The sequence below is a fragment of the Hyperolius riggenbachi genome, chromosome 4 (assembly GCF_040937935.1).
Source record: "Hyperolius riggenbachi isolate aHypRig1 chromosome 4, aHypRig1.pri, whole genome shotgun sequence".
Lineage (NCBI taxonomy): Eukaryota > Metazoa > Chordata > Amphibia > Anura > Hyperoliidae > Hyperolius > Hyperolius riggenbachi.
This window is the reverse complement of record NC_090649.1, coordinates 456,590,729-456,617,718: the sequence shown is the minus strand read 5'-3', so window position 1 is coordinate 456,617,718 and position 26,990 is coordinate 456,590,729. Positions and strand designations below refer to the sequence as shown.

At 47.8% G+C, this 26,990-nt stretch overlaps 1 protein-coding gene across 1 annotated transcript in view; it reads right to left on the bottom strand.

Moving 5' to 3' along the window:
- Positions 1–9,861: 9,861 nt before the first annotated feature.
- LOC137570967 (ankyrin repeat domain-containing protein 9-like) overlaps positions 9,862–26,990 on the bottom strand; it is a 35,792-nt gene continuing 18,663 nt past the window's right edge. Inside the window, exon 3 of the mRNA XM_068279664.1 lies at positions 9,862–10,707. Coding sequence (XP_068135765.1) covers positions 9,916–10,707 — 792 coding nt within the window. The 3' untranslated portion in view covers positions 9,862–9,915. The remainder of the gene's footprint in view (positions 10,708–26,990) is intronic.

Sequence of the window (26,990 nt, the reverse complement as noted above, 5' to 3'; positions counted from 1 at the left end):
TTTGGGTGCGGGAGGTAAACAGTTAATTTTAAATGTAATGTATTGTGTTAGTGCGAAAAAAAATGTATGCACATGTAGTTTTACTATTTGGCCACAAGATTGCCACCGCTTACAGGAAATAAATATGGCAGCCTCCATACATAGCTCCCTCTTTGGGAGCCCTGTCCTACAGTCTCTCTTTCCTCCTCATTTGTCCCTCTTTCAGGACTTTGTCCCTCTTTTAGGGTTGCCAGGTGTCCGGTTTTAGACCGGACAGTCCGGTTTTTGGCCGCTGTGTCCTGTCCAAAAAGGCATGTTAAACCGGACAATTAAGATGTCCGGTTTTATGCCTTTTCCCTTTTGCCACTTGCCGCCAGTAACTCCGAAACATCCGTTCATCAGCCGTTTCGGAGTCACAGAGATCATTCTGCCCGATTAGCAATAGGGATTCGGGAAGCACTACTGTGGATATGGCACCGCCCCTGTTTGTCATCACATCACAATACTGAGATCCGCCTCCAACATGGCGGCCTGTACGGCTCCGAAGTTGCGACATGGTGATGTACGACATGCCGCGCTAACTTGTGTGCGCATGCGCAGTGTCTGTAGTGAGGCTGTCTCCTGATGGTGGGAGCGGGGTTTTCCTGCAGTTTGTAATTCGGCAAAACTGTGCAGGACTCGTCACCAGCAGTATGGCGTTCAACTTCGGATCTGCTACAGGGGCCAGCACTAACAGGTAGGAAGATAGTGAGAGATGGGGACACAAAGCTCGGGGGGTGTTGTATAGAAGCAGCACGCTGTCACACATCATGCTTGTCAAACCTTATCTTACTGCTGTCTCTCAACACGATTACAGCAATTGAAATACAGTTTGATTATGAAGTCAGTGTAGCCCGTTTTGGGTAACAGGCCCGCCACCCGTCCGCCAGCGCTGCGCGACTGCTGATTCGCTGCCTGGCTGTCAGTCAAAGGCACAGCCAGCCAGCTTACGCGGCGTAAGTTACGCCAGCTTAAGTACCGCCCCCGAGCCCGCGCTTCCCGACGTTGCTACGTGTAATGCTTGTGCATTTACTGGTGAAAAGCGGTCTCTTATTATGTGCATTTACTGGTGAAAAGTGGTCTCTTATGTGCATGTACTGGTGAGGACAGTTAGTGACATGGCTATGTACTCTGTAATGTGCTGCAGAAGATGTCAGTGCGATATAAATACTGTAAAAAACATTTTTTTAAAAGCCCATTGCTTAGCCCCACTCTACATAAAAGTGCGCTTCTGACTCCGCCCCTAACTCCACCCCCTGTCCGGTTTTCTCCATCAGCCGACCTGGCAACCCTACCCTCTTTCTATGTAAATATATATATTTCTCTACTAAAAAAATGTGTTTGACTCTAAACTTTATTCCCATCCTTTAAACTGATATATTACTAATTTTAAAATGTTAATATGAAGGAAAATAAACCAGGATAGAAAGGACCAGTGTGGTTTGAATTATAAAACAACATATTTTTCTTATGAAATCTTTATGATATGTGTGACTAGGGGTGTGACGGGGGTGTGATCAGGGGTGTGGCTTAAGTGTCCCTCTTTCTCATCTCAAAAAGTTGGGACTGGAAGTATGCCCATATACCTTTCACCTCGGGTTCACTTTAAAGAATAATTTTGTAACTGTTTTCCCCTCAAACTACACTGAAAAACTATACCGGCCCCCCTGCCAGGAAGCAGTCAGTGGACAGGGCTTTGAATGACTGGAGCAAGGAAGGGGCTTGTAATATCACAGCCATAGACTACTATTGCCACTCTCCCTGCCAAGGTCCACTCCCATAGTGGGCAACAGGGATGAGCTCACAAGTCATTACCAGTAGCTAGGCTAGCTACTCGAATTTGTGATTCTAATGAGGCGTAATTGCTTCAGGTATGTGGCTGGGAGAGAGGGGGTTAATTGCCCAGCTGCCCACCGCTTCTATGCGTACGCCTCATTAGAATCACAAATTTGAGTAGCTAGCTACTCGTAATGACTCGTGAGCTCATCCCTGGTGGGCAGATCTCTGTCCAGACATCCAAAGCCGGAGGCCCAATTTAGTTTTTAATGCACTTTGGAAGGAAAAATTATTATTTATATTTATGTTCATTACTACAGTTATGCTTTAAAGTGCAACCGTTATTAGAGAATTATGGTGGGCGGCTGCCCTCTTTACCTTTAACAAAAAAAAAAAATAGTTTCCTGGTTGATTCTCAGTACACAGTTCAGGAAAGTCATATAAAAGTCAGAACCCTTGATCTCTATGCTTTTTCTAGGTTTGTGGTTTACAGAATATTATAGTCATGGAATCAGCAGTACCACCAGTAAACTTGGGCCTTTTTTAGCAGGTGATGGATATGGTAGCCTCCGTTGCTCTCTAATGACAGGTCTTCTTGTCTACTATAAGGATCATCTGCAGAAGAACTTGAATACCTCCACACAAAAAAGACCACATTGGTTCCCTATTTCTTCTTTCCTCCAAATATCCTTTCTCCCCCAGGTACTGGTGTGCCAGCAATATAGAGCTTTCAGATACATCTTCCAAGGTTGTCATACGTCCTATCCCTCCCGAAGAAAGGTAAGAGGAGCCACTATGGTGATGGCAATGAAGATGCTGGGACACTCAACATCCACTGCAGCACTTGGAGGAGAAGAGGGTTGCAGAGTTAAGAAGAAGATGGACCACTGGTGGTTTTACTGGAGAGGTAAGTATAACATTTTCTAATTGTTTTGTCTGCAGAAACATTTTGTGCCAGTCCATTGTAAAGTAGTTTGCCAATAATAGGTCTAGAGAGCTCATTAAACCGAAATTTCTCGGGACACGTACTGACAAGATCTCTCCACCACAATTCTTGGATCTCTTCCCAGACAGGTCAGAGTGCCCCCTCCTTCCCTTTACACAGCATAATATAACCAGGGCCTGCACTACAATAGGGGCAACCTTACCTGGGCAGTTGGCTCAGTGTCCCGAGCCAGCTGTCAGGCCCCCACAACTCTAAGGGACACTTAAGTGAAACAAAAAAAAATGAGTTTTACTCACCTAGGTCCTCCAATAGCCCCCTGCAGCTGTCCGGTACCCTCGCCGTCTCCCTCCGATCCTCCTGGCCCCGCCGGCAGCCACTTCCTGTTTCGGTGACAGGAGCTGACAGGCTGGGGACGCGAGTGATTCTTCGCGTTCCCAGACACATTAGCACCCTCTATGCTGCTATATGGTATATGATGTATGCTATAGCAGCATAGATGGCGCTATTGTGGCCAGGAACGCGAATAATCACTTACGTCCCCAGCCTGTCAGCTCCTGTCACCGAAACAGGAAGTGGCTGCCGGTGGGGCCAGGAGGATCAGAGGGAGACGGCGAGGGCACCGGACAGCTTCAGGGGGCTATTGGAAGCCCCAGGTGAGTAAAACTCATTTTTTTTGTTTGACTTAAAGAGGAACTCCAGTGAAAATAATTTTATATAAAAAGGTGCTTAATTTTTACAATAATTATGTATACATGATTTAGTCAGTGTTTGCTCATTGTAAAATCTTTCCTCTCCCAGATTCACATTCTGACATGTATTACATGGTGACATTGTTACTGTGGGCAGATTATGTAGCTGTTCTGGCTTTAACAGACAGCTATAAACAGCCATTTCCTGTGTGTGTCATTGTTACATTGTGGCAGTTTGCCCAGAGTACCATACGGTACCAGAGCTTCTTGTGGGAGGGGTTTCAGCACAAAATCAGTCATACAGCGCCCCCTGATGGTCTGTTTGTGAAAATCATTATATTTTTCATGTAAAAGTGGGTATCAGCTACTGATTGGGATAAAGTTCAATTCTTGGTCGGAGTTTCTCTTTAAGTGTCCCTTTAAAGAGAAACTGTCGCAAAAAATCTTAAAATTTGAAACGCATACAAATAAGAAGTACATTTCTTCCAGAGTAAAATGAGCCGTAAATGACTTTTCTCCCTGTTGCTGTCACTTACAGTAGGTAGTAGAAATCAGACATTACCGACAGATTTTGGGTTAGTCCATCTCTTCATGCGGGATTCTCAGCATGGCCTTTATTCTTTGTAAAGACATTCCCTGAAAAAAGATTTCTACTCCCTGCTTACTGCACACTTTTTTGGCAGTTGAACGGAGCAACTGCCATTCACTATGTGCTTTTAAAAATATAGAAAACCCTAAGAACCCCACTATGAGAAGATGGGCTAGACCAAAATCTGTCGGTAATGTCAGATTTCTACTATTTACTGTACGTGAGTGACAGCAACATAGGAGAAAAGTAATTTATGGCTCATTTTACTCTGTGAGAAACGTACTTCTTATCTGTATATGTTTACATGTATTTTCAATTTTAAGATTTTCGCGACAGTGGTCCTTTAACTATTGCTCCTTTGGGCCCCTTCAGAGTCTTTAGAAGAGTAGTGTCTCACCTGTTCCGGAAGGCACACTCCCTTTTCACTCCGTGGCTCTGTGCACTCCTGCCTTCATCCTAGCAGTGGCGTCTCTCCTCCATGGCCTGGTGCATATTTTTATATAATAACATGTTGCGGGTCACAGAGAACATTTAGCCAGCCAGCAGTGGATGAAGACGGAGAGCACAGATTGACAAAGCAGTGCACATGCCAGGACAGGTAAAATGTTAAAATAGACTCTGCAGGGGCTCCAGGGAGCGACAGTTAAAGTTGGCTAGAGACTTGGGGGGCGGGAGATTTTGGCTTCAACCCCACGCCACTTTAAAGAAGAAGTGACACCCATGCTAACTTAGAAGTAAAAAACACATATACAAGTAGATAAATACTAGTTCTACTTACATAACATATGTATTGCACTGTCCTTGTTATGATTCCTGTGCATTTTATGAAGGAAAAGCAGAGAATCCTATTCTAGACAGTTTCCATCTTGGTTAGCATTGAATTAAGCTAATCCTGACGTCATTTCCTCCCTAACCCTTTTTTTTTCTCCTCTTGCTAATTGTGTATTTGTTACCCGCCCTCCTCTCAGAGTCTTCAGACTCTCCCACTGAGGTCTATACTAGGAAGTGCACTGTCTTATGTCATTAGGAGGTGGAAATAAAGGGAAGAGGAGGAATATATTATAGATAAAAAGACACCCCCCAGCATGCAACTGTTTGGCAATGGCAATTAAAGGGCCAGTGCTCCTAAGGTATGTGATAATTCCAAACCATAACCGCAGACAAAGTTTTGAAAGTTTTGAATGCAGGATTAGCATCTTTATGACTTAATACACTCAGGCCAGTTGCTGTTGAAATTTATTTTTTATGGTGACAATGCCGCTTTAAGGAAGGGGAGGTCAAGTCTGACAGGGTGGTGTCAGTTAGGGGGGCCTACAGTTAAACAATCAGGGCTGATAGGACTAAGCTGTTTAAATACATTACATTTCCCTGGTTCATGTCCCAGTGAAAACATCACTTTCCAAATAACAGGACTACAGAGTATCACCATTTCGACCATGTCCCAAATGCTCACCATTTAGTCGAGGATCGGTAACATGCAGAAGTACATTGGTCATTTACAGTCAATTATATAAAACATCTCATTGTGACCTCACTCAGGATTAAAGCATTTTGAAACAATGATTTTTTATTTTTTTGGCTGTTCGCTATTGCATTCCCCAGCAGCAGATGATTTCTTGTTGTGCTCCCCCCTCCCCCTCTTTGCAGGAAAGGAAATGCATGCTAGGCTGAGTCGTCTGTGCAAGTTCATATGGACACCATCAGAGATCCTGGTCATGCCAGATACATTGGTACCTGGCCTGAGTCGCTGTCAGCGTCTACATTCAGCATGCAGGTTGTCTACATGATCCTCTTGTCGTCATGGGGCTTGATTCACTAGGACAAATAGCATGCCTTATCAGAGTTAATGTACCTCATCAGAGTTAACACACCTTATCAGAGTAGCATAGCGAGCGCTACAAACTTATGCCTGCTAATTGGCAATGACAAGAGCTCCACTCGTCCTGCCCTGAGCCCCTGCGACCCGCACTTTAAAGGACATTATCCCCGCACTTTGGCCCAATAGGCTGCCTGTCAACTTGAGCCCTTTTGGGCCAATCAAAGTGCAGAGATAATGTCCTTTAAAGGGATTGGACCCGCAGGGGCTCAGGGCAGGACGAGGGGAGCTCTCGTCATTGCCAATTAGCAGGCATAAGTTAGTAGCGCTCACTATGGTACTCTGATAAGGTATGGTAACTCTAATAAGGCGTGTTAACTCTGATAAGGCACGCTATTTGCTATAGTGAATCAAGCCCATGGTGTCCAATCACACCGGGCCTAGTTTACAACAGTTCTCCAAATTTCAAACCAAGTTGAAGAACATTGGGAACAGTGTTGCTTGCAAATTTTCGCCTGTCATTTTTGCATCGAAGATGTTCTTTCCGACTTTGAAAATATATTCACAAAAATACATTGTAAAAAGAAAATAAATTTAAAAAAAAATAAAAATCGCCAGAATTTTTTCGCCTAAATTGCCATTCATGAGTTAAGAGCAAATGACATTCTAAAGCTAAAAATTGCTAAAAACACACACACAAAAAAATCCTACACTTATTACAAAATGATTTTCGAAGGTATTTTTGTTCGAAAGTCGAATTTTACATTATTTTGCCAAAATTAATGCAAAAAGAATATCGGCATCTTCACTTATCGCTGATTGAGAAACAGAAACAAAAAATTATATTTGGTTTGTAGTTCATAGAGAAAAAAGAAACAAAAATGTCTGTACTTGCTATATGTTTGCATCCATAGCTTGGGTCCTACCAAAGGTATCTAGATAAGATTGGTGCCGCAATCACATGACACACACACCTCGGGCAAAGAACCAGACTGCTCTGGATTCATTGCTTCAAAGGGAAGGTGAGAGTGATATGGGGGCTGCCATATTGTTTTCCTTTTTAAAAAATGCAAGTTACCTGGCTGTCCTCTTGATCCTGTGTCTCTAATGCTAGGTACACACGATGAGATTTTCTGGCAGATTTAGGCCTCTTTCACAGTGGGACGTTGCGTTTGATGCGACGTGAAAGTCGCACAATGTGCCCCTAACGCAGCGCATGTAGGTTATAAAATTGGACGTTATTTTGCACTGCATTATGTGTCTTTTGGGCCCATATTCACCTTTTCACCCGAGTTTTCTCCTAGGTGATAATTTCAAACTTGTCAATAAAATGCTTTTTAAGCCACCAGAAAGCAAGAAAATACTCAAAATAATTTTGATAGTACTTTTTCACCAACTTTTTGGTACTTTTGTAGTTGAAAAGTGATGAAAAGTTATTTTAAATTGAAGATGAAAAATTATCTCCTAGGAGAAAACTCAGGTGAAAAAGTGAATTGTATATGGCCCTTGGTGCGCCGTGTTACATTTAAAAAAAAAAAAAAAACATTACTGAGCATGTGCAACACACATAACGCAGCAAATGTATTGCTAAACGCACAGCATGCAGCACTTTCTAAATATTGCTACGCGTTACACACAACACAACGTGTGCAATGTGAATGTCGCACAGACTTTGTATTGCTGTGCGTTAGTCTGCATTATTTTTTATAATGTGCGACTTTAACGTCCCACTGTGAAAGAGGCCTTGCTGTCAGATCAATTACTTTCAACATGTCTGATCTGATTTCTGATCGATTTTCCAATTGATTTTCCATAGAAGTGAACGGAAAATTGATCGTAAAATTGAATGGAAATCAGATTGGTTGTAAATAATCGATCTGACAGTAAATCTCCCAGAAAATCTCATCATGTGTACCAGGCATAACACTTTTAGCCATACACCCTGAACAAGCATGCAGATCAGGTGCTCTGACTGAAGTCTGACTAGACTAGCCACATGCTTGTTTCAGGTGTGTGATTCAGACTCTACTGATCAACAGGACTGCCAGGCAACTGGTATTGTTTAAAAGGAAATCAATACGGCAGCCTCCATATCACTCTCACATCCGGTTACCTTTAAAGGGAACCAGAGACGAAGCACCCTGATGTATTTTACCATATATATCAGTGGGAACATTAGAGAAAACACCTACCTTGCTTTCTGTTTCATTCTGCACTGCACAGCTTGTTTCTTATCAGCCCTGATAAAATCCCCAACTGAGCATTCAGTCTGGCTTTGCTCAGGAATCATTATAGCTGAGTCTGTGTTCTGTCATGCCTGTTCAAGTCCAAGCCTGCCCCCTGCTGGCTCTGCTCAGGAATCATTATATCTGAGTCATTATAGCAAAGCCAGACTGAATGCTCAGTCGGGGATTTTATCAGGGGTGATAAGAAACAAGCTGTGCAGTGGAGAATGAAACAGAGAGCAGGGTAGGTGTTTTCTCTAATATTCCCACTAATATATATGGTAAAATATATGAGGGTGCTTCGTCTCTGGTTCACTTTAAGTTCTTGCTGTGATTGCTTGTATCATGCACCTGCAGCAGCACTTTACCTTTCAGCGACCCATACTATGTTCCCATATGACTCAGTCAAGGGTTGCCAATACCTGACACCCAATAGCATTTCATTTTTTTAAATAAATCCCGGCTGAATCCTTAAAGCTGGCCATACATCAGGTGACTTGGCAGCCGATCGACTATACAATTCGATTAATTATAATCAAATTGTATGAAAATTGATGCCGCCAAGTGCATGCCCGATCGACGGTGCAACTGATTTCGGGCAGAAATTGGCCGCATGAACGGTCAGATATGCTGCAAGATGTTGAGCCGTCGTGGTCGGTCGGGTACGTGGCGGTAACAGCAAACAATATCGGGAGGAAACCCCCAACACTGCCCCCGCCTAATGCTCAATGTATACCCCCCCACCTCTGGTGCCCAGTGCACTATATATAACTTGTCCGCGTCCACCACTGGCTCCGTGCTGGGTCCTCCATCCATACATGCGCCCCACGTGGTTGCTGGCATACACGTGGGCAGTGCACGTGTGTGACACGCGCCCACATTACTCCGGCAACCACATGGGGCGCGTGAATGGACGAAGGTCCCAGCATGGAGCCAGCAGCAGACGCGGGCAGTTAGGGCTCGTTCACACCTAGGGCGTTTTGCGTTTTTTTTGAGCGCCGACGATTTAAAAAAAAAAAAAACGACCTGAGATCGCTAGTGCAATGAATCCTTATGGGATATTTCATATCAGCGCGTTTCATCCGCTTTAAACTCAGCAAAGCGCTGCATGTACCATTTTTTGGGGGATTTTGCTACAATGGAAGGTATAGGAAAAAACGCTAAACACTCACAAATCGCTTTATCCGGCGATTGCATTTGCACTTTTAAGAATAAATACATTGTATTTATTCTTTTCCGGGTCAAAGAGTTCACTTCCTGAAATGCGTCAGGAAGTGAAAGAACAAATCACTCTGCAAAAGCGCTTTGGAAAAGTGCTTAACACAAAATCGTTGCGCGCAGTGGAGTGCTGGGAGAGGGGGGGGGGGGGGGAGGGGGGGGGTACGCGCAAAAAGTCAAATGTATAGTACACGGTGAATATTAGGGGGGACTGCGTTGGGCCAGCGAGGCAGCGGATGCAGCGTCACAAGGCTGTTTCCAGATCGATTTCAGCATGAAATTGAGTGGGAATCGGCCCGCAATGTATGGGCAAGCAACAGATCTCTATCGTCTGATGTATGGGCATCGCTACTGTATGTTCCCTTATGTTCTCTAAGGAGAACCATTGTAAACCATGCCCCTTCCAACAAATGCATAAAATAAAAGTTTTAAAAACACATTGTCAATTAAAAAAAAATAAAAAAATTAAAAGACAAGGTGCATAAAATGTCCATCAAAGGTCAATGTAAACATAATACATCTGCCAAACCCAAAGTGATCCCAGAGGTCTGTGGATGCCTCTTACGTATCGATCAAGCACATGATAGCGCAGAGAACAATTTATTTCCTTGTTTAGGTGTAGAGGCCTCTTGATGGAACTATAAGGAATTGTCTTCTTGTGTTTCGGGCAACGGCTTCAGCGAGTGAGGTATTGGAAGTGCCTTGATGCTGTGCGGGAAATGGGCCGGGGACAAACACTGCAGGACCCTTTGCATAGCTGTCAGATACAACGTCGCAGGTGTCTTCCCTACCAGATAATTAAATTTATCTTCTCCTAGAAGAGGAGTCCAGAATTCCGGATTGTCCTGCAGGATGTTCCTCATCTTGAAGTTGAGCGATGGGGTGAAGAGCAGCAGGTAGTACAAGCAGAGTTTTTTCGAGCTCACGTTGACCTTGGAGCTCCACATCTGCTCTAGGATGATGTCCAGAGGGGTCTCCCCTTTTCCGTCCATGACTCTCGGAGATGCACCATTGCCCAAGAGAATCAAGACCGTTTCGGCGCTCAGAAGCTCGCAGGCCAGGTGCAACGGGGTCTTTCCATCCGAGAGGTGGGAGCAGCTGGCTCTGTTGATGTAGGAGTGGAGGCCGGGCAATTTGTGGGCAATCTTGATGATCATGGTTAAGATGTCTCGCCTGTCGTAGGTAACGGCCAGGGCCAAGTGGGGTGCAGAGGGGGGGCAGCAGTGGAGTTTTGTGGCTGCCACCTTCAGAGCTTCCTCCTGGAAGTGAGACAGCAGATACTGGGCGTAGCGCAGGTGATTATGGACCACGGCGTACATCAGAGCATCGGAGGGGGAATAGCACCTCATGCTGGCCTCTTCTTCCCAGTGGAAATACTCCATGGTCCTCATCTCCTCCAGCTTCCACACGGGCTCCTGGTCTCGTACGGCCTGGTAGAACATATAGGAATAGAATTTACACTGCTCATTCTGCAAGCTGACCTGGTTGCTGCACATGACTGCAAGTCCGACGGCAGGGCTGCAACAAAGACGCTCACAGAATATCTCTGAGCCGGGAGCCTGGAAAAGGAAATTCAGTCCATCATACAGTCATGGTACAGAGAGAAGGAAGCTGGGATAGCTTAGGACATCCTTGCTGTAGGTTCATGTTGTCACACCCGACCCTTCGCTGCGTTTAACGCTTGCCGTTCCAGCTGCGAGGTTTTCGTTTCAGTCGTGTAAGACCCCCCGGCATGCAGGCTTGCAGAATTCTGACAGCTGCTGAAGCCCCTCAAACATCTGACAGGAGGAAAGACCTCCCTCCTGTTCCCCCTCCCCTACTCCCCCTGCAGATTGATGCACTTAACGTGCGTCCTCCTCCCCAGGAGCTTGCTGCAGTGCTTGATTCTGCTTCTCTTCGCCATGTATTGGTCGCATGAGCTAGCTGGGTGGATCATGCCATTAGCGCCGGGGATGATGCTATCGCCTCACATCTTCCAAGCACAGCCCCTTCCCCCCCTATAGATTTGCACATGCAGCAATTTACTGCAGGCTGGAGAAGAAGAAGAAAAAACGCTGGATGCTTTTTCTAACAACTAATGGCCTCCATACAATGACTAGAGTGTGGAAATATTTCGATCCAGGGAACTAATCCAGCAGCAAGGAATTTCCTGGAGAGTCGATGTTAATTAACCACATAAATGCCCAGAGGGCTTGTCTCAGTTCTGGCTTGAAAGCAACCGCCAGAGCCGAGAGATTGTAAATTGAAGGGGGGGGGGGGGGGGGGGGGGGGTCTGAGGATCAAAAAAGGTTTAAAGGACAATTTAGGTGAGAGAGATATGGAGGCTGCCATATTCATTTCCTTTTAAGCATTACTAGTTGCCTGGCAGCCCTGCTGATCCATTTGGCTGCAATAGCGTTTGAATAACACCAGAAATAAGCATGCAGGTAATCTTGTCAGATCTGACAATAATGTCAGAAACACCTGATCTGCTGCATGCTTGTTCAGGGGCTATGGCTAAAAGCATAATGCTGGGAATACACAATATGTTTTTTGGCAGATAGATGGCTCACTAGACAATTCCCAACAAGTCTGATCTGATTTTGATAGTTTTTCTCATCGCTTTTCTCATAGAAGTGAATGGAAATCGATTGGCCAGTAAAATACCAACATTAGAGGCAGAGGATCAGTAGGATAGTCAGGCAACTGGTATTGCTTAAAGGGAACCTAAACTGAGAGGGATATAGATATTTCCTTTTAAACAATACCAGTTGCCTGGCATCCTGCTGACCTCTTTGGCTGTAGTAGTGGCTGAATCACACACCTGAAACAAGCATGCAGCTAATCCAGTCTGAGGGCTGGTGCACACCGAGCGGCTTTTTGGGCGTTTTCAGATCCGCTTGCGGCTGCGGATCTGCTTGGTCAATGTATCTCAATGGGGTGGTGCACACCAGAGCGGCAGGCGTTTTGCAGAAACGCATACTCCCGGGGTGAGGCATTTTTTGGATTGCGGGTGCGTTTCTGCCTCAATGTTAAGTATAGGAAAAACGCAAACCGCTCTGAAAAACGGCACTTCAGAGCGGTTTTGCAGGCGTTTTTGTTACAGAAGCTGTTCAGTAACAGCTTTACTGTAACAATATATGAAATCTACTATACTGAAAACCGCAGCAGCAATCCGCAAAACGCTAGCAAAACGCCTCATAAAAATAAAAAAAAGCGTTTAAAAATCTGCTAGCGTTTTGCGGATCTGCTAGCGGGTTTTGGTGTGCACCAGCCCTGACTTCAGTCAGAGCACCTGATCTGCATGCTTGTTGAGGGGCTGTGGCTAAAAGTATTAGAGACACAGGATCAGCAGGAGAGTCAGGCAACCGGTATTATTTTAAAAGGAAAAATCCATATCCTTCTCAGTTTAGGTTCCCTTTAAAATGATATAAATATGGAAGCCTCCATATCCCTTTAATTTCAACTGTCCTTAAAATGACAACTGTAAGGAAAGGGATATAGAGGCTGCCATATTTATTTCCTTTTAAACAATACCAGTTGCCTGGCAGCCACGTTGGCTGCAGTAGTATCTGAATCACACCATAAACAAGCATGCAGGTAATCTTGTCAGATCTGACAATAATAATAATAATTAGTATTATTTATTGTATTTATAAAGCGCCAACATATTACGCAGCACTGTAATAATGTCAGAAACACCTGATATGCTGCATGCTTGTTCAGGGTCTATGGCTAAAAGTATAATGCTGGAAATACACAATGAGTTTTTTGGGCAGATTTACTTTCCAATCCATATTCCGATCGTTTTTCCGATTGTTTTTCTGATTGATTTTCATTCACTTCTATGAGAAAATCGATCAAAAAAACAATCGAAGTCAGATCGGACCTGTCTGAAATTATCTATCAAGCCATCTATCTGCCGAAAAACCGTATGGTGTATTCCCAGCATTAGAGGCAGAGGATCAGCAGGGCTGCCAGGCAGCTGGTATTGTTTTAAAGGAAATAAATATGGCAGCCACCATATCCATCTCCTTACAGTTGTCAATTAAAGGACAGAAAGTATGTCACCGGGATTCCCGTGGTCCGTGTATGCGCACCACTTCGCTCCACTCTCTGCCATTTGCACTTACTGCAGCAGGCACGAATCATGCAGTAATGCACGGATGACTTTGCGATGGGACTGCAGCGATTTGACGACTTTTTCTGGCGCAGTGCGACACTTCGCATGAGTATGAAAAACTCCATAGACTTTCATTGCCCTTGCAACGGGGGAGCGTACCGCACAGCGATGTAAATTGGTATATGTGAAAGGGGCATGAAAGGTAGCCAATCAATGGTGTCATTCTGATTCAAAACGTCCTCCCTTTAGAAGATTTCTGGGAGCACAGTGTCCTCCTCGCCTTTCCCTGGGACCAGTGTCCCCCTCGCCATTCCCTGGGAGCACAGTGTCCTCCTTGCCTTTCCCTGGGAGCACAGTGTCTTCCTCGCTTTTCCCTGGGACCAGTGTCCTCCTCGCCTTTCCCTGGGACCAGTGTCCTCCTCGCCTTTCCCTGGGAGCACAGCGTCCTCCTCGCCTTTCCCTGGGACCAGTGTCCTCCTCTCCTTTCCCTGGGAGCACAGTGTCCTCCTCGCCTTTCCCTGGGACCAGTGTCTTCCTCGCCTTTCCCTGTGAGCACAGTGTCCTCCTTGCCTTTCCCTGGGAGCACAGTGTCTTCCTCGCCTTTCCCTGGGACCAGTGTCCTCCTCGCCTTTCCCTGGGACCAGTGTCCTCCTCGCCTTTCCCTGGGAGCACAGTGTCCTCCTCGCCTTTCCCTGGGACCAGTGTCCTCCTCGCCTTTCCCTGGGACCAGTGTCCTCCTCGCCTTTCCCTGGGACCAGTGTCCTCCTCGCCTTTCCCTGGGAGCACAGTGTCCTCCTCACATTTTCCTGGGACCCGTGTCCTCCTCGCCTTTCCCTGGGACCAGTGTCCTCCTCGCCTTTCCCTGGGACCAGTGTCCTCCTCGCCTTTCCCTGGGACCAGTGTCCTCCTCGCCTTTCCCTGGGACCAGTGTCCTCCTCGCCTTTCCCTGGGAGCACAGTGTCCTCCTCGCCTTTCCCTGGGACCAGTGTCCTCCTCGCCTTTTCCTGGGACCAGTGTCCTCCTCGCCCTTCCCTGGAACCAGTGTCCTCCTCGCCTTTCCCTGGGAGCACAGTGTCCTCCTCGCCTTTCCCTGGGACCAGTGTCCTCCTCGCCTTTCCCTGGGACCAGTGTCCTCCTCGCCTTTCCCTGGGACCAGTGTCCTCCTCGCCTTTCCCTGGGACCAGTGTCCTCCTCGCCTTTCCCTGGGACCAGTGTCCTCCTCGCCTTTCCCTGGGACCAGTGTCCTCCTCGCCTTTCCCTGGGACCAGTGTCCTCCTCGCCTTTCCCTGGGACCAGTGTCCTCCTCGCCTTTCCCTGGGAGCACAGTGTCCTCCTCGCCTTTCCCTGGGACCAGTGTCCTCCTCGCCTTTCCCTGGGACCAGTGTCCTCCTCGCCTTTCCCTGGGACCAGTGTCCTCCTCGCCTTTCCCTGGGAGCACAGTGTCCTCCTCGCATTTCCCTGGGACCAATGTCCTCCTCGCCTTTCCCTGGGACCAGTGTCCTCCTCGCATATCCCTGGGACCAGTGTCCTCCTCGCCTTTCCCTGGGACCAGTGTCCTCCTCGCCTTTCCCTGGGACCAGTGTCCTCCTCGCCTTTCCCTGGGAGCACAGTGTCCTCCTCGCCTTTCCCTGGGACCAGTGTCCTCCTCGCATATCCCTGGGACCAGTGTCCTCCTCGCCTTTCCCTGGGACCAGTGTCCTCCTCGCATTTCCCTGGGACCGGTGTCCTCCTCGCCTTTCCCTAGGACCAGTGTCCTCCTCGCCTTTCCCTGGGACCAGTGTCCTCCTCGCCTTTCCCTGGGAGCACAGTGTCCTCCTCGCCTTTCCCTGGGAGCACAGTGTCCTCCTCGCATTTCCCTGGGACCAGTGTCCTCCTCGCCTTTCCCTGGGACCAGTGTCCTCCTCGCCTTTCCCTGGGAGCACAGTGTCCTCCTCGCCTTTCCCTGGGACCAGTGTCCTCCTTGCCTTTTCCTGGGACCAGTGTCCTCCTCGCCTTTCCCTGGGACGGGGACCAGTGTCCTCCTCGCCTTTCCCTGGGAGCACAGTGTCCTCCTCGCATTTCCCTGGGACCAGTGTCCTCCTCGCCTTTCCCTGGGACCAGTGTCCTCCTCGCCTTTCCCTGGGAGCACAGTGTCCTCCTCGCCTTTCCCTGGGACCAGTGTCCTCCTCGCCTTTCCCTGGGACCAGTGTCCTCCTCGCCTTTCCCTGGGACCAGTGTCCTCCTCGCCTTTCCCTGGGACCAGTGTCCTCCTCGCCTTTCCCTGGGACCAGTGTCCTCCTCGCCTTTCCCTGGGACCAGTGTCCTCCTCGCCTTTCCCTGGGAGCACAGTGTCCTCCTCGCATTTCCCTGGGACCAGTGTCCTCCTCGCCTTTCCCTGGGACCAGTGTCCTCCTCGCCTTTCCCTGGGAGCACAGTGTCCTCCTCGCCTTTCCCTGGGACCAGTGTCCCCCTCGCCATCCCTGGGACCAGTGTCCTCCTCGCATTTCCCTGGGACCAGTGTCCTCCTCACCTTTCCCTGGGAGCACAGTGTCCTCCTCGCCTCTGTAGCAATGGACAGGCCAGATGGACAGGTTCCAACACCTCCAGGGGTATCAGATTATTTCTGCTGGTCCCCAGTGTATCCATGTCCAGCTGTGTCACTCCTTCTGCACCTGTCCAGCCCTGGGACAATTCTCACCTAACAGGTCTAATGCTACGTACACACATGCGACAACGATCGTTCGTTGAGAACGACGAAAGAACTTTTAATTGATGAAAGAACGACCTAAGTAAAGATAGTTTTAAAAGGTGTGTAACGATCTGATCATAAAGCAACTATTGCGCCTGCGCAGTGCGCATAAAAATGAGAAGTTTCACAGAGAAATAGTGAAATGCGCATGTCAAGCCTAGTACGAACGACCGTTTCCAACGATGTACTACTTTTGCAAACGTTCGTCGTTGGTTAAAAACCGCAGAGACAGAACTTTCTTTTGTAGCGATTTGGCTCGTTCGTCGTTTGCCTTAATAGTCGGTGGTTCGTTTTTTGTAACTATCGTCGTTGGTAAAGATCGGGGAACGATCGTTACAAACGACTATAGTCGCATGTGTGTACGCACCTTAACACCTGGTCGACCTTACAAGCTTGTTATCAGCTGTTCTTACCTGAAAACCTCTTAAAGTGGACCTGAACTCCAAACTTTCTCTCTGCTCTATAACATACGCAACAACATAATAACCTTTAGGCTAGTGTCACACTTAGCAGACTAAACTCATGCGATTCTGCTAAGTGTGACCCTGGCTGGCCTCAAAGAAAAAAACATTTCTTCGTTACAGCTGATACAAATCCTGCAATAAATCTGCAGAGTTTCTACGTCCTGCTTTCATGGAAGCAGACATAGGGTTAACATCCTGTGTTTACAAATTAGCTGCTCTGCCATGGCTGTCAGCTGACACAACCGAGAGATCAAATTGCACTTGTGATTAGTCACAGGTGAGGGGGAATTAGACAGGGTAAACTCTCTAAATACATACAGGGTGGATTTCTCTATGTTTTCCTTCTGTCCTGTGCAAGAGTTCAGGTCCACTTTAAGAAGGGTAGCTGACATTTGCTAGCGCTTGGGACCAGCGCTGGACAGGCGCCCCCCCCCCCCCTTCCACGGAGTCCCATCTGAGCGCACCGAATTTCCAAGCGTCGCTTGTGGCGTCAGAAACAAACAAGCATGTAAATGAGGGTATACATGATCGCAGTAAAAACCACGCAAGTCAATGAGGATTGAAACGATCCTCAGCGACTCAATCGGACGTGTCAGTCTTTCAAGAAGGAATGATCGCCATGGGTGGCGTGCATCATTAAACATTGTTTAACAAATTTTCACTAAACGATGTTAAACAATATAGTGCGAAAAATTGCTTGCCATGCAAAATTGTGCGCTGAAATCGCTACGTGGGTATGCACCTTAAGGTGGCCACACACCATACAATTTTTTAAATATCTGTTCAATTTAAGAATTGCAATCAATTTCTCTGACTGATTGTAACATTTCAAAAATATGACCCATGTAGCATATATACCACATATGTTCAATTTTTACCAAATTATGATAAAAAGGATTGGAAACTCTGAGAAAATTGCTAGGGTGTGTATATTAATAAATTGACAATCTAACACACACCATACAATCTTTAGAAAAATTGAAGACAAATTTCCAGCATTCCGGATCGATAAAAATTGAAAAAACAAACGAGAAATCCGATCTGATTTTTTTAGTCAAATGAAAAAAAAAAAGCTTTCGATTTTTTCAGTAGATCCAATCATATTTATCGAATTGACATAAAATCGGATCATTATATTGTATCGTGTGTGGCCACCTTTAAAAAGACCCTAAAACGAGGGTTGCTAAAAGATTTACACATGCCTGGGGCTTCCTCCAGCCCCCTCCGCGCAGATCCAAATTAACCAGTCGGCGCAGAATGCTCCCAGCGATAGGGGCGGGCCAACTGGCCGGTGAGTACAGGACTGATACCGGATGATCCAGAAGGCTTTAGATGGCGGCGTGGGGGCGATCTGCCCAGAGGGGGCTGGAGGAAGCCCCAGGTATGTATAAAACTTTAGGCAACACTCATCTCGGGGTGACTTTAAGTTCTACTGACAGTCTGAGTTCATGTTATCCTGTGTTTTCATCCATTTAGCACAATAATGTGGTTTGTTGGCATCTTAATTACGTTTTTTTGTATGCTTGCTTCTTGTTTTGCAGAGACACAGCAGCTGTAATTATTTGCCAGGGAGTAGCGAGAGCTCCGGCGAGCCGGGATGTGAGATCTGCGCAGATCCCAGCTACAGCACAAACATTACCCTTCATATTGGAGCATGAATTATTAATGGTGCAATCTGCAATTGCCGATACCCCGGGGACTGCAGTACAGTAATTCACCGCTCTGGTATTATTCAGAGCTGGAGGGAGATAGGCTGAAACATTTAAAGTGAACCTAAAGCCTAGAAAAAAAAATTAGATTAACTCACCTGGGGCTTCCCTCAGCCCCCTGCAGCCGTTTGGTGCCCTCGCAGCCCAGCTCCGATGGCCGCAATAGCAGCATAGGGGGCGATATACAGGATGGGAACGCGAACAATCACTCGCGTTCCCATGCCTGTCGGCCGGTGACTGCCAAACTGGAAGTGCTCGCCGGCGGGTCCTGGAGCGTCAGAGCGGGGCTGCGAGGGCACCGATCGGCTGCAGGGGGCTGAGGGAATCCCCAGGTGAGTTAATCTCATTTTTTTTTCTAGGCTTTAGGTTCACTTTAAAGGATCAGCCTAACCAGTGGTGTACAATCAGTGGCGGCTCCAGGAATTTTTTTTAGGGGGTGCTATGCAGGTGCTGGACCAATTTCCGGGGTAGCTGAAATGGGTGTGGTTACAACCTGCATCGCGCGAAGCGGAAAAAAATGGGCGTGGTCATGACCAGATGAGGGCGGGGCTAACTGTAATTTAAAGTGAACCCAGGGTGAGAGTGATATGGAGGCTGCCATATTTATTTCCTTTTAATCAATTCTAGTTGCCTGGCAGCCCTGCTGATCTATTTGGCTGCAGTAGACAGGCCGGATTTGTGGGCAGGCACAGTAGGCCTGGGACTAGGGCGGAGCTAAGAAAGGGGCGGGTTAAACAGGCAGCAGTGTTCCAATAGCCGCCCATGCCATTCCCCACAATGATGCAGCGTCACCTTATTTGTCTGCAGCCGCCCACCACTACTCTGAACTCAGTTGCATATCTCTGTGTGTGCAGGGGCAGCTACAGACACGGACAGAGCGGGCGCTTTGCTATTATGACAGTAGTGTTGTCCGGATCATGAACGATTTGGATCTTTGATCCGAATCTATTTTATGAGTCGATCATCCGAATCATCAAAATGAACGATTCGGATCGCAAAAGGGGCGGGGCCAGGAGCGACACGCCCCCTCTCAGCGGGCAGCGGGGTCCTGGAAGCAGGGATCGCTCTGTTGGATGGGAGGCAGCCTTGCAGGGAGACAGGTAGATGAGAGAGAGGGGACATGGGTGCCACTGCCAGATATGTGTAGAGCACACATACTGGCTATAACTTGCTGCCCATTATAGGCTGGCTGTTCCGTAGTGCTGCACAGTGAACACATTGGAAGCTTTTGGCTCAGCACAGCTCAGTAACTTTGCAGACACTGTGATTGAAAGGCAATATAATCCTCCTGCACTCGGCACTAAACAGCTGCACTTATCTTCTGGGAATGCTTTCTTTCACTGTGCGACCTTTTCTTTCAAAGTGTACAGATGAACATATAGGTGAAATATATGTAAAGCATATGACTTCAACATGTGGGTATTACGTGCAAACAATTCTGCTCTCTGCTCGTCCCTCCTCCCTTCTCTGTCCACTCCCTGCCCTCTGTCCATCTTCTCCCCTTCTCTGTGTGTCCACCCCCCTCCCCTTCTCCTGTCCACAGACCTGTCCTGCTGTTCATTTCACCCCCAATGCTTCGGTAGTAAAATGATCCGAGATTCGGATCAAAGATCCGGATCTCTTCAATGATCCGATTCGAATCATCAGGATCATTGAAAAGATCCGAACTTCCCATCTCTATATGACAGGAGCAGTGGCCGAATCAATGCAGCTCTGCCCGCTGTCATTCAAAGCTTCCCTCCGCCTCCCTTTCAGTCTATGGTAGAGGAGGAGGCAGTGCAGCACTTTGTATCCCCGCCCTCCTCTTTGCTTCTTCCAATCGGAAATTCAGAGGGGCGGGGATACAGGAGATGATGGAGGAAAAGACATCACCAGACTGTTCGGTATGGTGTTGGTTAGAGATGGGAAGTTCGGATCTTTTCAATGATCCGGATGATTCGAATCGGACCATTGAAGAGATCCGGATCTTTGATCCAAATCTCGGATCATTTTACTACCGAAGCATTGGGGGTGAAATGAACAGCAGGACAGGTCTGTGGACAGGAGAAGGGGAGGGGGGTGGACACACAGAGAAGGGGAGAAGATGGACAGAGGGCAGGGAGTGGAGAGAGATGGGAGGAGGAACGAGCAGAGAGCAGAAATGTTTGTCTGCACACAATACCCACACGCTGCAATCATATGCTTTACATCTATTTCACCTACATGTTCATCTTTATACTTTAAAAGCAAACCTCGCACAGTGAAAGAAAGCATTCCCAGAAGATAAGTGCAGCTGTGCCGAGTGCAGGAGGATCATATTGCCCTGCAATCACAGTGCCTGCAAAGTTACTGAGCTATGCTGAGCTGAGCCAAAAGCTTCCAATGTGTTCACTGGGCACAACTACGGAACAGACAGCCTATAACGAGCAGCACGTATAGCCAGTATGTGTGCTCTACACATATCTGCCAGTGGCACCCATGTCCCCTCTCTCCCATCTACCTGTCTCCCTGCAAGGCTGCCTCCCCTTCAACAGAGCGATCTATCTCTGCTCTGCTTCCAGGACACCGCTGGGCACGCTGAGAGGGGGCGTGTCGCTCTTTGCCCCGCCCCTTTTTCGATCCGAATCACTCATGTTGATGATTCGGATGATTCGACTCACAAAATAGATTCGGATCAAAGATCCGAATCGTTCATGATCCGGACAACACTAGCTATTGCTGTAATGTGCACATGGCTGTAGAGCTGCACTCCCTGCTTCTCCCCGTTCTGTGTCTCGCTGTATTCTTTTGGCATCTGCTGTATGCTTCAAACGTCTGCTCTTCCCCAATCCCCATTACTCTCTCCTCACTGTCACTGATGGTGCTGGGGAGGTTTTGCCCTGCCGCTGGGAGTGATGAATGGTCTGGAATCCCAGGGCAGAGGTGCAGACCTCCACAAAGAAAAAGTAAGTTTAAGCTCGTCTGGGCAGGAGAGGAGGCTGACAAGGCAGCACATTGCTGTTAAGAAGTTATTATGTGTGTGCCATTCACATAACATGCATCTAATGCAAATGCTTTTGCTGTACAGTGCTGCAGAAACACAAACTAGTGTGTGACACCCTCTACCATAATAACACCCTCTCCCTACATTCAGAGTAGCATAGCAAAGCATGGGTATTCTACCTATTCCAGTGGCAGGTCTGATCTAAACTCTCCTCTCTGTTCTTCATTGCAGCTAACTACTTAAAAGTGTATCAGAGCTCGCATAACTAAAAAGATGTATACATACCTGGGGCTTCGTCCAGCCACATCCACGCGGATCGCTCCCACGCCGCTGTCCTCCGATGTCTGCAGCGCCGGTACCAGGTCCCTGCACTTCCGTCAGTCGGCTCCAGTCTGCGCATTTAGAAGTGCTTTGTGTATGTCTCCAGCAGCTACTGTAGAGATCCGTAGAGGGCGCACTTCTCCTGCGTAGACTGGACCCGACTGATGGAAGTATGGGGACCTGGTACCAGTGCTGCAGACATCGGAGGACAGCGGCGTGGCAGCGATCCGTGTGGATGTGGCTAGACGAAGCCCCAGGTATGTATACATCTTTTTAGTTTTGCAAGTTCTGGTTTTTTTAGGCTTGGTTCGCACTTGTGATAAAAAACTGACTCGCATAAAAAAGTATTTATTAAAATTGATACGTTTTTAAAGGTATCAGTTTTTTATCCATGCCATTAGCATGCGGTCACTGTGACGTCCATCGGTAAAATCGCTGCAGACCCAAGTTTTCGATTTTGGCGGTACGGATCCATTCTAATGGAGCAATGGGAGTGGAATCCATAGGGCAACATTGGATCCGTTACCATCCGTTAGGATCTGTTCTGCCACCATCTGCTAACAGTCTGTTTTTAGTGTCAATGTAAACCTGGACTTATGCTGCATACTTCTGTATGGCTCTCAGGTGTGACATGTCAGGTGCTGTATAGAAGTATGCTACAGCATAGCTCCCGCAGAGGAGAGGTATGTGAACCTGTCCAATCACAGTACTTAAAGAGTATCTGTAGTGAAAAAGTGCCCCTGGGAGATACTTGCCTCATGAGGGGTAAACCTCTGGATCCTAATGAGGCTCCCCTTGTCCTCCTTAGCAACCCCGATCCAGCGCTGGCCCCCTGGAAAGTCTGCGCAGGCGCACTATGGCTTCCACCTGAACAATGCGCTTCATGCAGGTGCAGCAGCTGCTTTCCAGTTGGGCTCCGGCGGAAATAGCCAAGCCCGATTGGACTCACTCTACTGTGCAGGCGCCTTGCGCCTGCGCAGTAGAGCGGACCCTATATTTCCGCCCATGCAAGAAGCTGATACTGCGCCTGCGCGAGGCTCGCAGTGTAAATATTATGGTGTTCATTTTGCCAGGGGAGCCAGTGCTGGATCCATGCTGCAGAGGAGGACAGAAGCAAGCTTCATTAGGATCTAGAGGCTTCCCCTCCTTAGGCAAGTACCCCCGGGTCGATTTTTACCCTACAGGTTCCCTTTAAAATAACATGCTCTGCTGTGCTACTCTGAACTGCAGCAGTTTTATTTGAGCTGCAGCTACAGGGAAGCACTGGAAGGGGGGCTTGGGATGTGGGAGAGAATTGCACTATTACTCAGACAAGGCAGGTTACTTGCAAGAGTAATTTGGGGCTCCGGTGATAGCAGACCCCGAATTATGTCTCCCAGTGTGGGTGAATAGTTAATGCTCGGGGAGTTTAGCGGCAGGATGGAGAGCTGTCATTCAGCACGCCCTGCGCCCAACTCACCAGCAGCCATACAATACGTTCACCCCCTCAGAGCCTATGTCCCATGACCTGCCCTAAATGTTTTAGAAAGTTGGGCGGAGCAGAAGGAAAGAGGACAATGGGGGGGGGAGGGGAAGAGGGGCAGTTGATGACAATGGGCCTTGGGCGGTAAAAAGTACAAATCCGGCCCTGGCAGTAGTGAACTGAATTACACCAGAAACACGCATGCAGCTAATCTTGTCAGTTCTGACAATATTGTCAGAAACCCCTGACCTGCTGCATGCTTGTCCAGGGTTTATGGTTGAAAGAATTAGAGGCAGAGGACCAACACGGCAGCCAGGCAGCTGGTATTGCTTAAAAGGAGATAAATATGGCAGCCTCAATATTATTCTCACCTCGGGCTCCCTTTAAAAGTGCAACGCAAAGACAGAGGGCCCAAGTTTTGGTGCCCCTTTCCCCAGAAAGTTCACATAATTGTGCAGGTTTTCTCAAGAAAATACACGTAATGTGAGCAGATTTGAAGAAAAAACACGTTCAATAACCCCAACATGCACAATCGTTATCAGATATGACCCCAATATGCACAATCGTTATCAGATATGACCCCAATATGCACAATCGTTATCAGATATGACCCCAATGTGCACAACCGTTATCAGATATGACCCCAATATGCACAACCGTTATCAGATATGACCCCAATATGCACAATCGTTAGCAGATCTGTCCACAATATGCACAATCCTCAGCAGATCTGACTCCAATATGCACAATCAGCAGATCTGACCCCAATATGCACAATCCTCAGCAGATCTGACCCCAATATTCACAATGCTCAGCAGATCTGACCCCAATATGCACAATGCTCAGCAGTTCTGACCACAATATGTACAATCCTCAGCAGATCTGACCACAATATGCACAAAGCTCAGCAGATCTAACCCCAATATGCACAATCCTCAGCAGTTCTGACCCCAATATGCACAATGCTCAGCAGATCTGACCCCAATATGCACAATGCTCAGCAGCTCTGACCACAATCAGCAGCACCACCTGAAAAAGAAAAGAACCCATTTACTCACCTACAGTCAGAAGACCTCCTGTCCCGACCTCCTCCTGTCCCGACCTCCTTGTGGCGCGCAGCTCCCACGATCCTCTTCCTTCACGTGACTTCCTGCCTGCAGCCTGCATTACCCGGTGAGCAGGGCTACAGGAAAATGGCCGCCCGAAGCCCTGCACTGCCCATAGCCCGTAGCCCTGCTCTGCTGCTTCGGGCTGCCGCTGTGAACTGACTCGGCGTCTCTTAAACGCCTGAAGTCAGTTCACGCCAGGGGGTGCTTTGGGGGTGCTTGGACAAATTTAGGGGGTGCTTGAGCACCCCCTTGCATCTCCCTGGCGCCGCCACTGTGTACAATTCATGGAGCCTACCAGCAAAACTTGGATGGAGCCCCCTAGAGATGGATTAAGATGTAATAGGGCCCCAGGCAAGGTAGTAGATCTGGGGCTCCTGTGTGGTCTTTTTGGGAAGCTGAAGTGGAGAGAGGTCAGAGAATGGATGATATTGCTCTTTGCCCCCTATTGTTCACACCCTTTCCCTTGCCTCCTCTTGTTGCCCTTCACAACCTGGAGCCCATCTCACAAGGGTCATAAAACAAGTGTGGCCATCATGATCTTCACTCCCATAACCAGTGTAGCCACATAAACACCAGGATGTGTAGGTGCAGAGGGAAGAGTTATGTTTAGGTAGCTAATGTGTGTGTTGGGGGGGGGGGTGTTTAGGAATAAGGCAGTTAGTGTGTGCAGGGGGGAGGGAGGTTTAAAGTGAACCAGAGACGAAGAACCCTCATGTATTTTATATATATATCAGTGGGAACATTATAGAAAACACCTACCCTGCTCTCTGTTTCATTCTTCACTGCTCAGCCTGCCTGTTAGCAGCCCTGATAAAATCCCTGACTGAGCATTCAGTCTGGCTTTGCTCGGGAATCATTATGGCTGAGTTATTATAGCAAAGCCAGAAGGGGTTGCAGGCTTGGGCTTGAAAAGACCAATCACAGAAGACAGCCTCAGCCTCAGCTATAATGATTTCTGAGCAAAGCCAGACTGAATGCTCAGTCAGGGATTTTATCAGGGCTGTAACAGGCAGACTGAGCAGTGAAGAATGGAACAGAGAGCAGGGTAGGTGTTTTCTCTAATGTTCCCACTAATATATATGGTAAAATACATGAAGGTGCTTCGTCTCTAGTTCACTTTAAGGGTTAGGCGTTAGGTACGTAGTTTGTGCAGGGGGGTTAAGGGTTAGGCATTAGGTAGGTAGTTTATGCGGTTGGGGGGTTTAAAGTGAACCTTAAGTCTAGTAAAAAAAAAGGAGTTTTTCTCACCTGGGGCTTCCCTCAGTCCCCTGCAGCCGATCGGTGCCCTTGCCGTGTCTCTGTGATGCTCCAGTCCCCGGCGGCGACCACTTCCGGTTTCGCCGTCAGGACCCGACAGGCATGGGAACGCGAGTGATTCTTAGCGTTCCCAGTCAAAATATCGCCCCCTATGCTGCTATTGCGGCCTCCTGGCATAGGAAGCGATATTTTGGCTGGGAACGCGAAGAATCACTCGCGTTCCCATGCCTGTCGGGTCCTGGCGCCGAAACCGGAAGTGGTCGCCGCCGGGGACTGGAGCATTGCAGAGACACGGCGAGGGCACTGATCGGCTGCAGGGGGCTGAGGGAAGCCCCAAGTGAGTAAAACTCATTTTTTTTACTAGACTTAAGTGCCTCTTTAAAGGGATACTGTAGGGGGGTCAGGGGAAAATAAGTTGAACTTACCCGAGGCTTTTAACAGTCCCCCGCAGACATCCTGTGTTGGCGCAGCCACTCCCCAATGCTCCGGCCCCGCCTCCTGTTCACTTCTGGAATTTCTGACTTTAAAGTCTGAAAACCACTGCGCCTGCATTGCCGTGTCCTCGATCCTGCTGATGTCATCAAGAGCGCACAGCGCAGGCCCAGTATGGTCGGTGTCTGCGCAGTACACTCCTGGTGACATCAGCGGGAGCGAGGACATGGCAACGCAGGCGCAGTGGTTTTCTGACTTTAAAGTCAGAAATTCCAGAAGTGAACCGGAGGCGGGGCCGGAGCATCGGTGAGTGGCTGCGCCAACACAGGATGTCTGCGGGGGACCATTAGAAGCCCCGGGTAAGGTCAGCTCATTTTCCCCCCGACCCCCCTACAGTATCCCTTTAAGGGTTAAGGTTGCCATACACTGATAGATTTGCAGCAGATTCGACCATCAGATAGATTTCTGTCAGATGCCTGTCAGGTCGAATCTATCTGATATGTGCCACAAAGTAGGAACAGATTTCCAATAGATTTCAGAATGAAGAAATCTATTGGAAATCTATTGAAAATCAATCTAAAGGCATTACTGCACCATTAGTTCCAATGCAACACTATAGGCCATCGATCTACTGCCAACAGCAGATCGACGTAGATTTTCCATCCTGACAGATAGATGAAATCGGCCGCAAATCGATCGATCAGCCGTTCGATCGTGCATCGATTTGCGATTGATTAGATCTATCGAATGCTGAAATCGAGCAGTGTATGGGCCCCTTTAGGCGTCAGGGGGGTGGTTCTGTGTGAGAGTAGGGTTAGGTTTGGCCATAGTAAAATATCAATATTTAATACCGATATTTTACTATCTGCCTTACTGGGCACCTACATTTCCAGGCGCCTTTTTGATGTACGCGCTCCCCTCTCGTTACGCCCCTGCGTCTAACCAAGACTAAAGCTGGCCATACATCGGGTGATTTTGCGGCCTGATCGACCATCCGATTTAAATAATTTTATCGTATCGGAAATCATTAAAAATGTATCGATCAAACATGCTGCAATATCGTGCAGATATGGTCAAACGGTTGCGCAGCGGTAACAGCGTGCGATATCTGGATTAGCAACAAAACGACCAGCTGCCGTCCCCCCAAATGTAAATATGCCCTCCCCA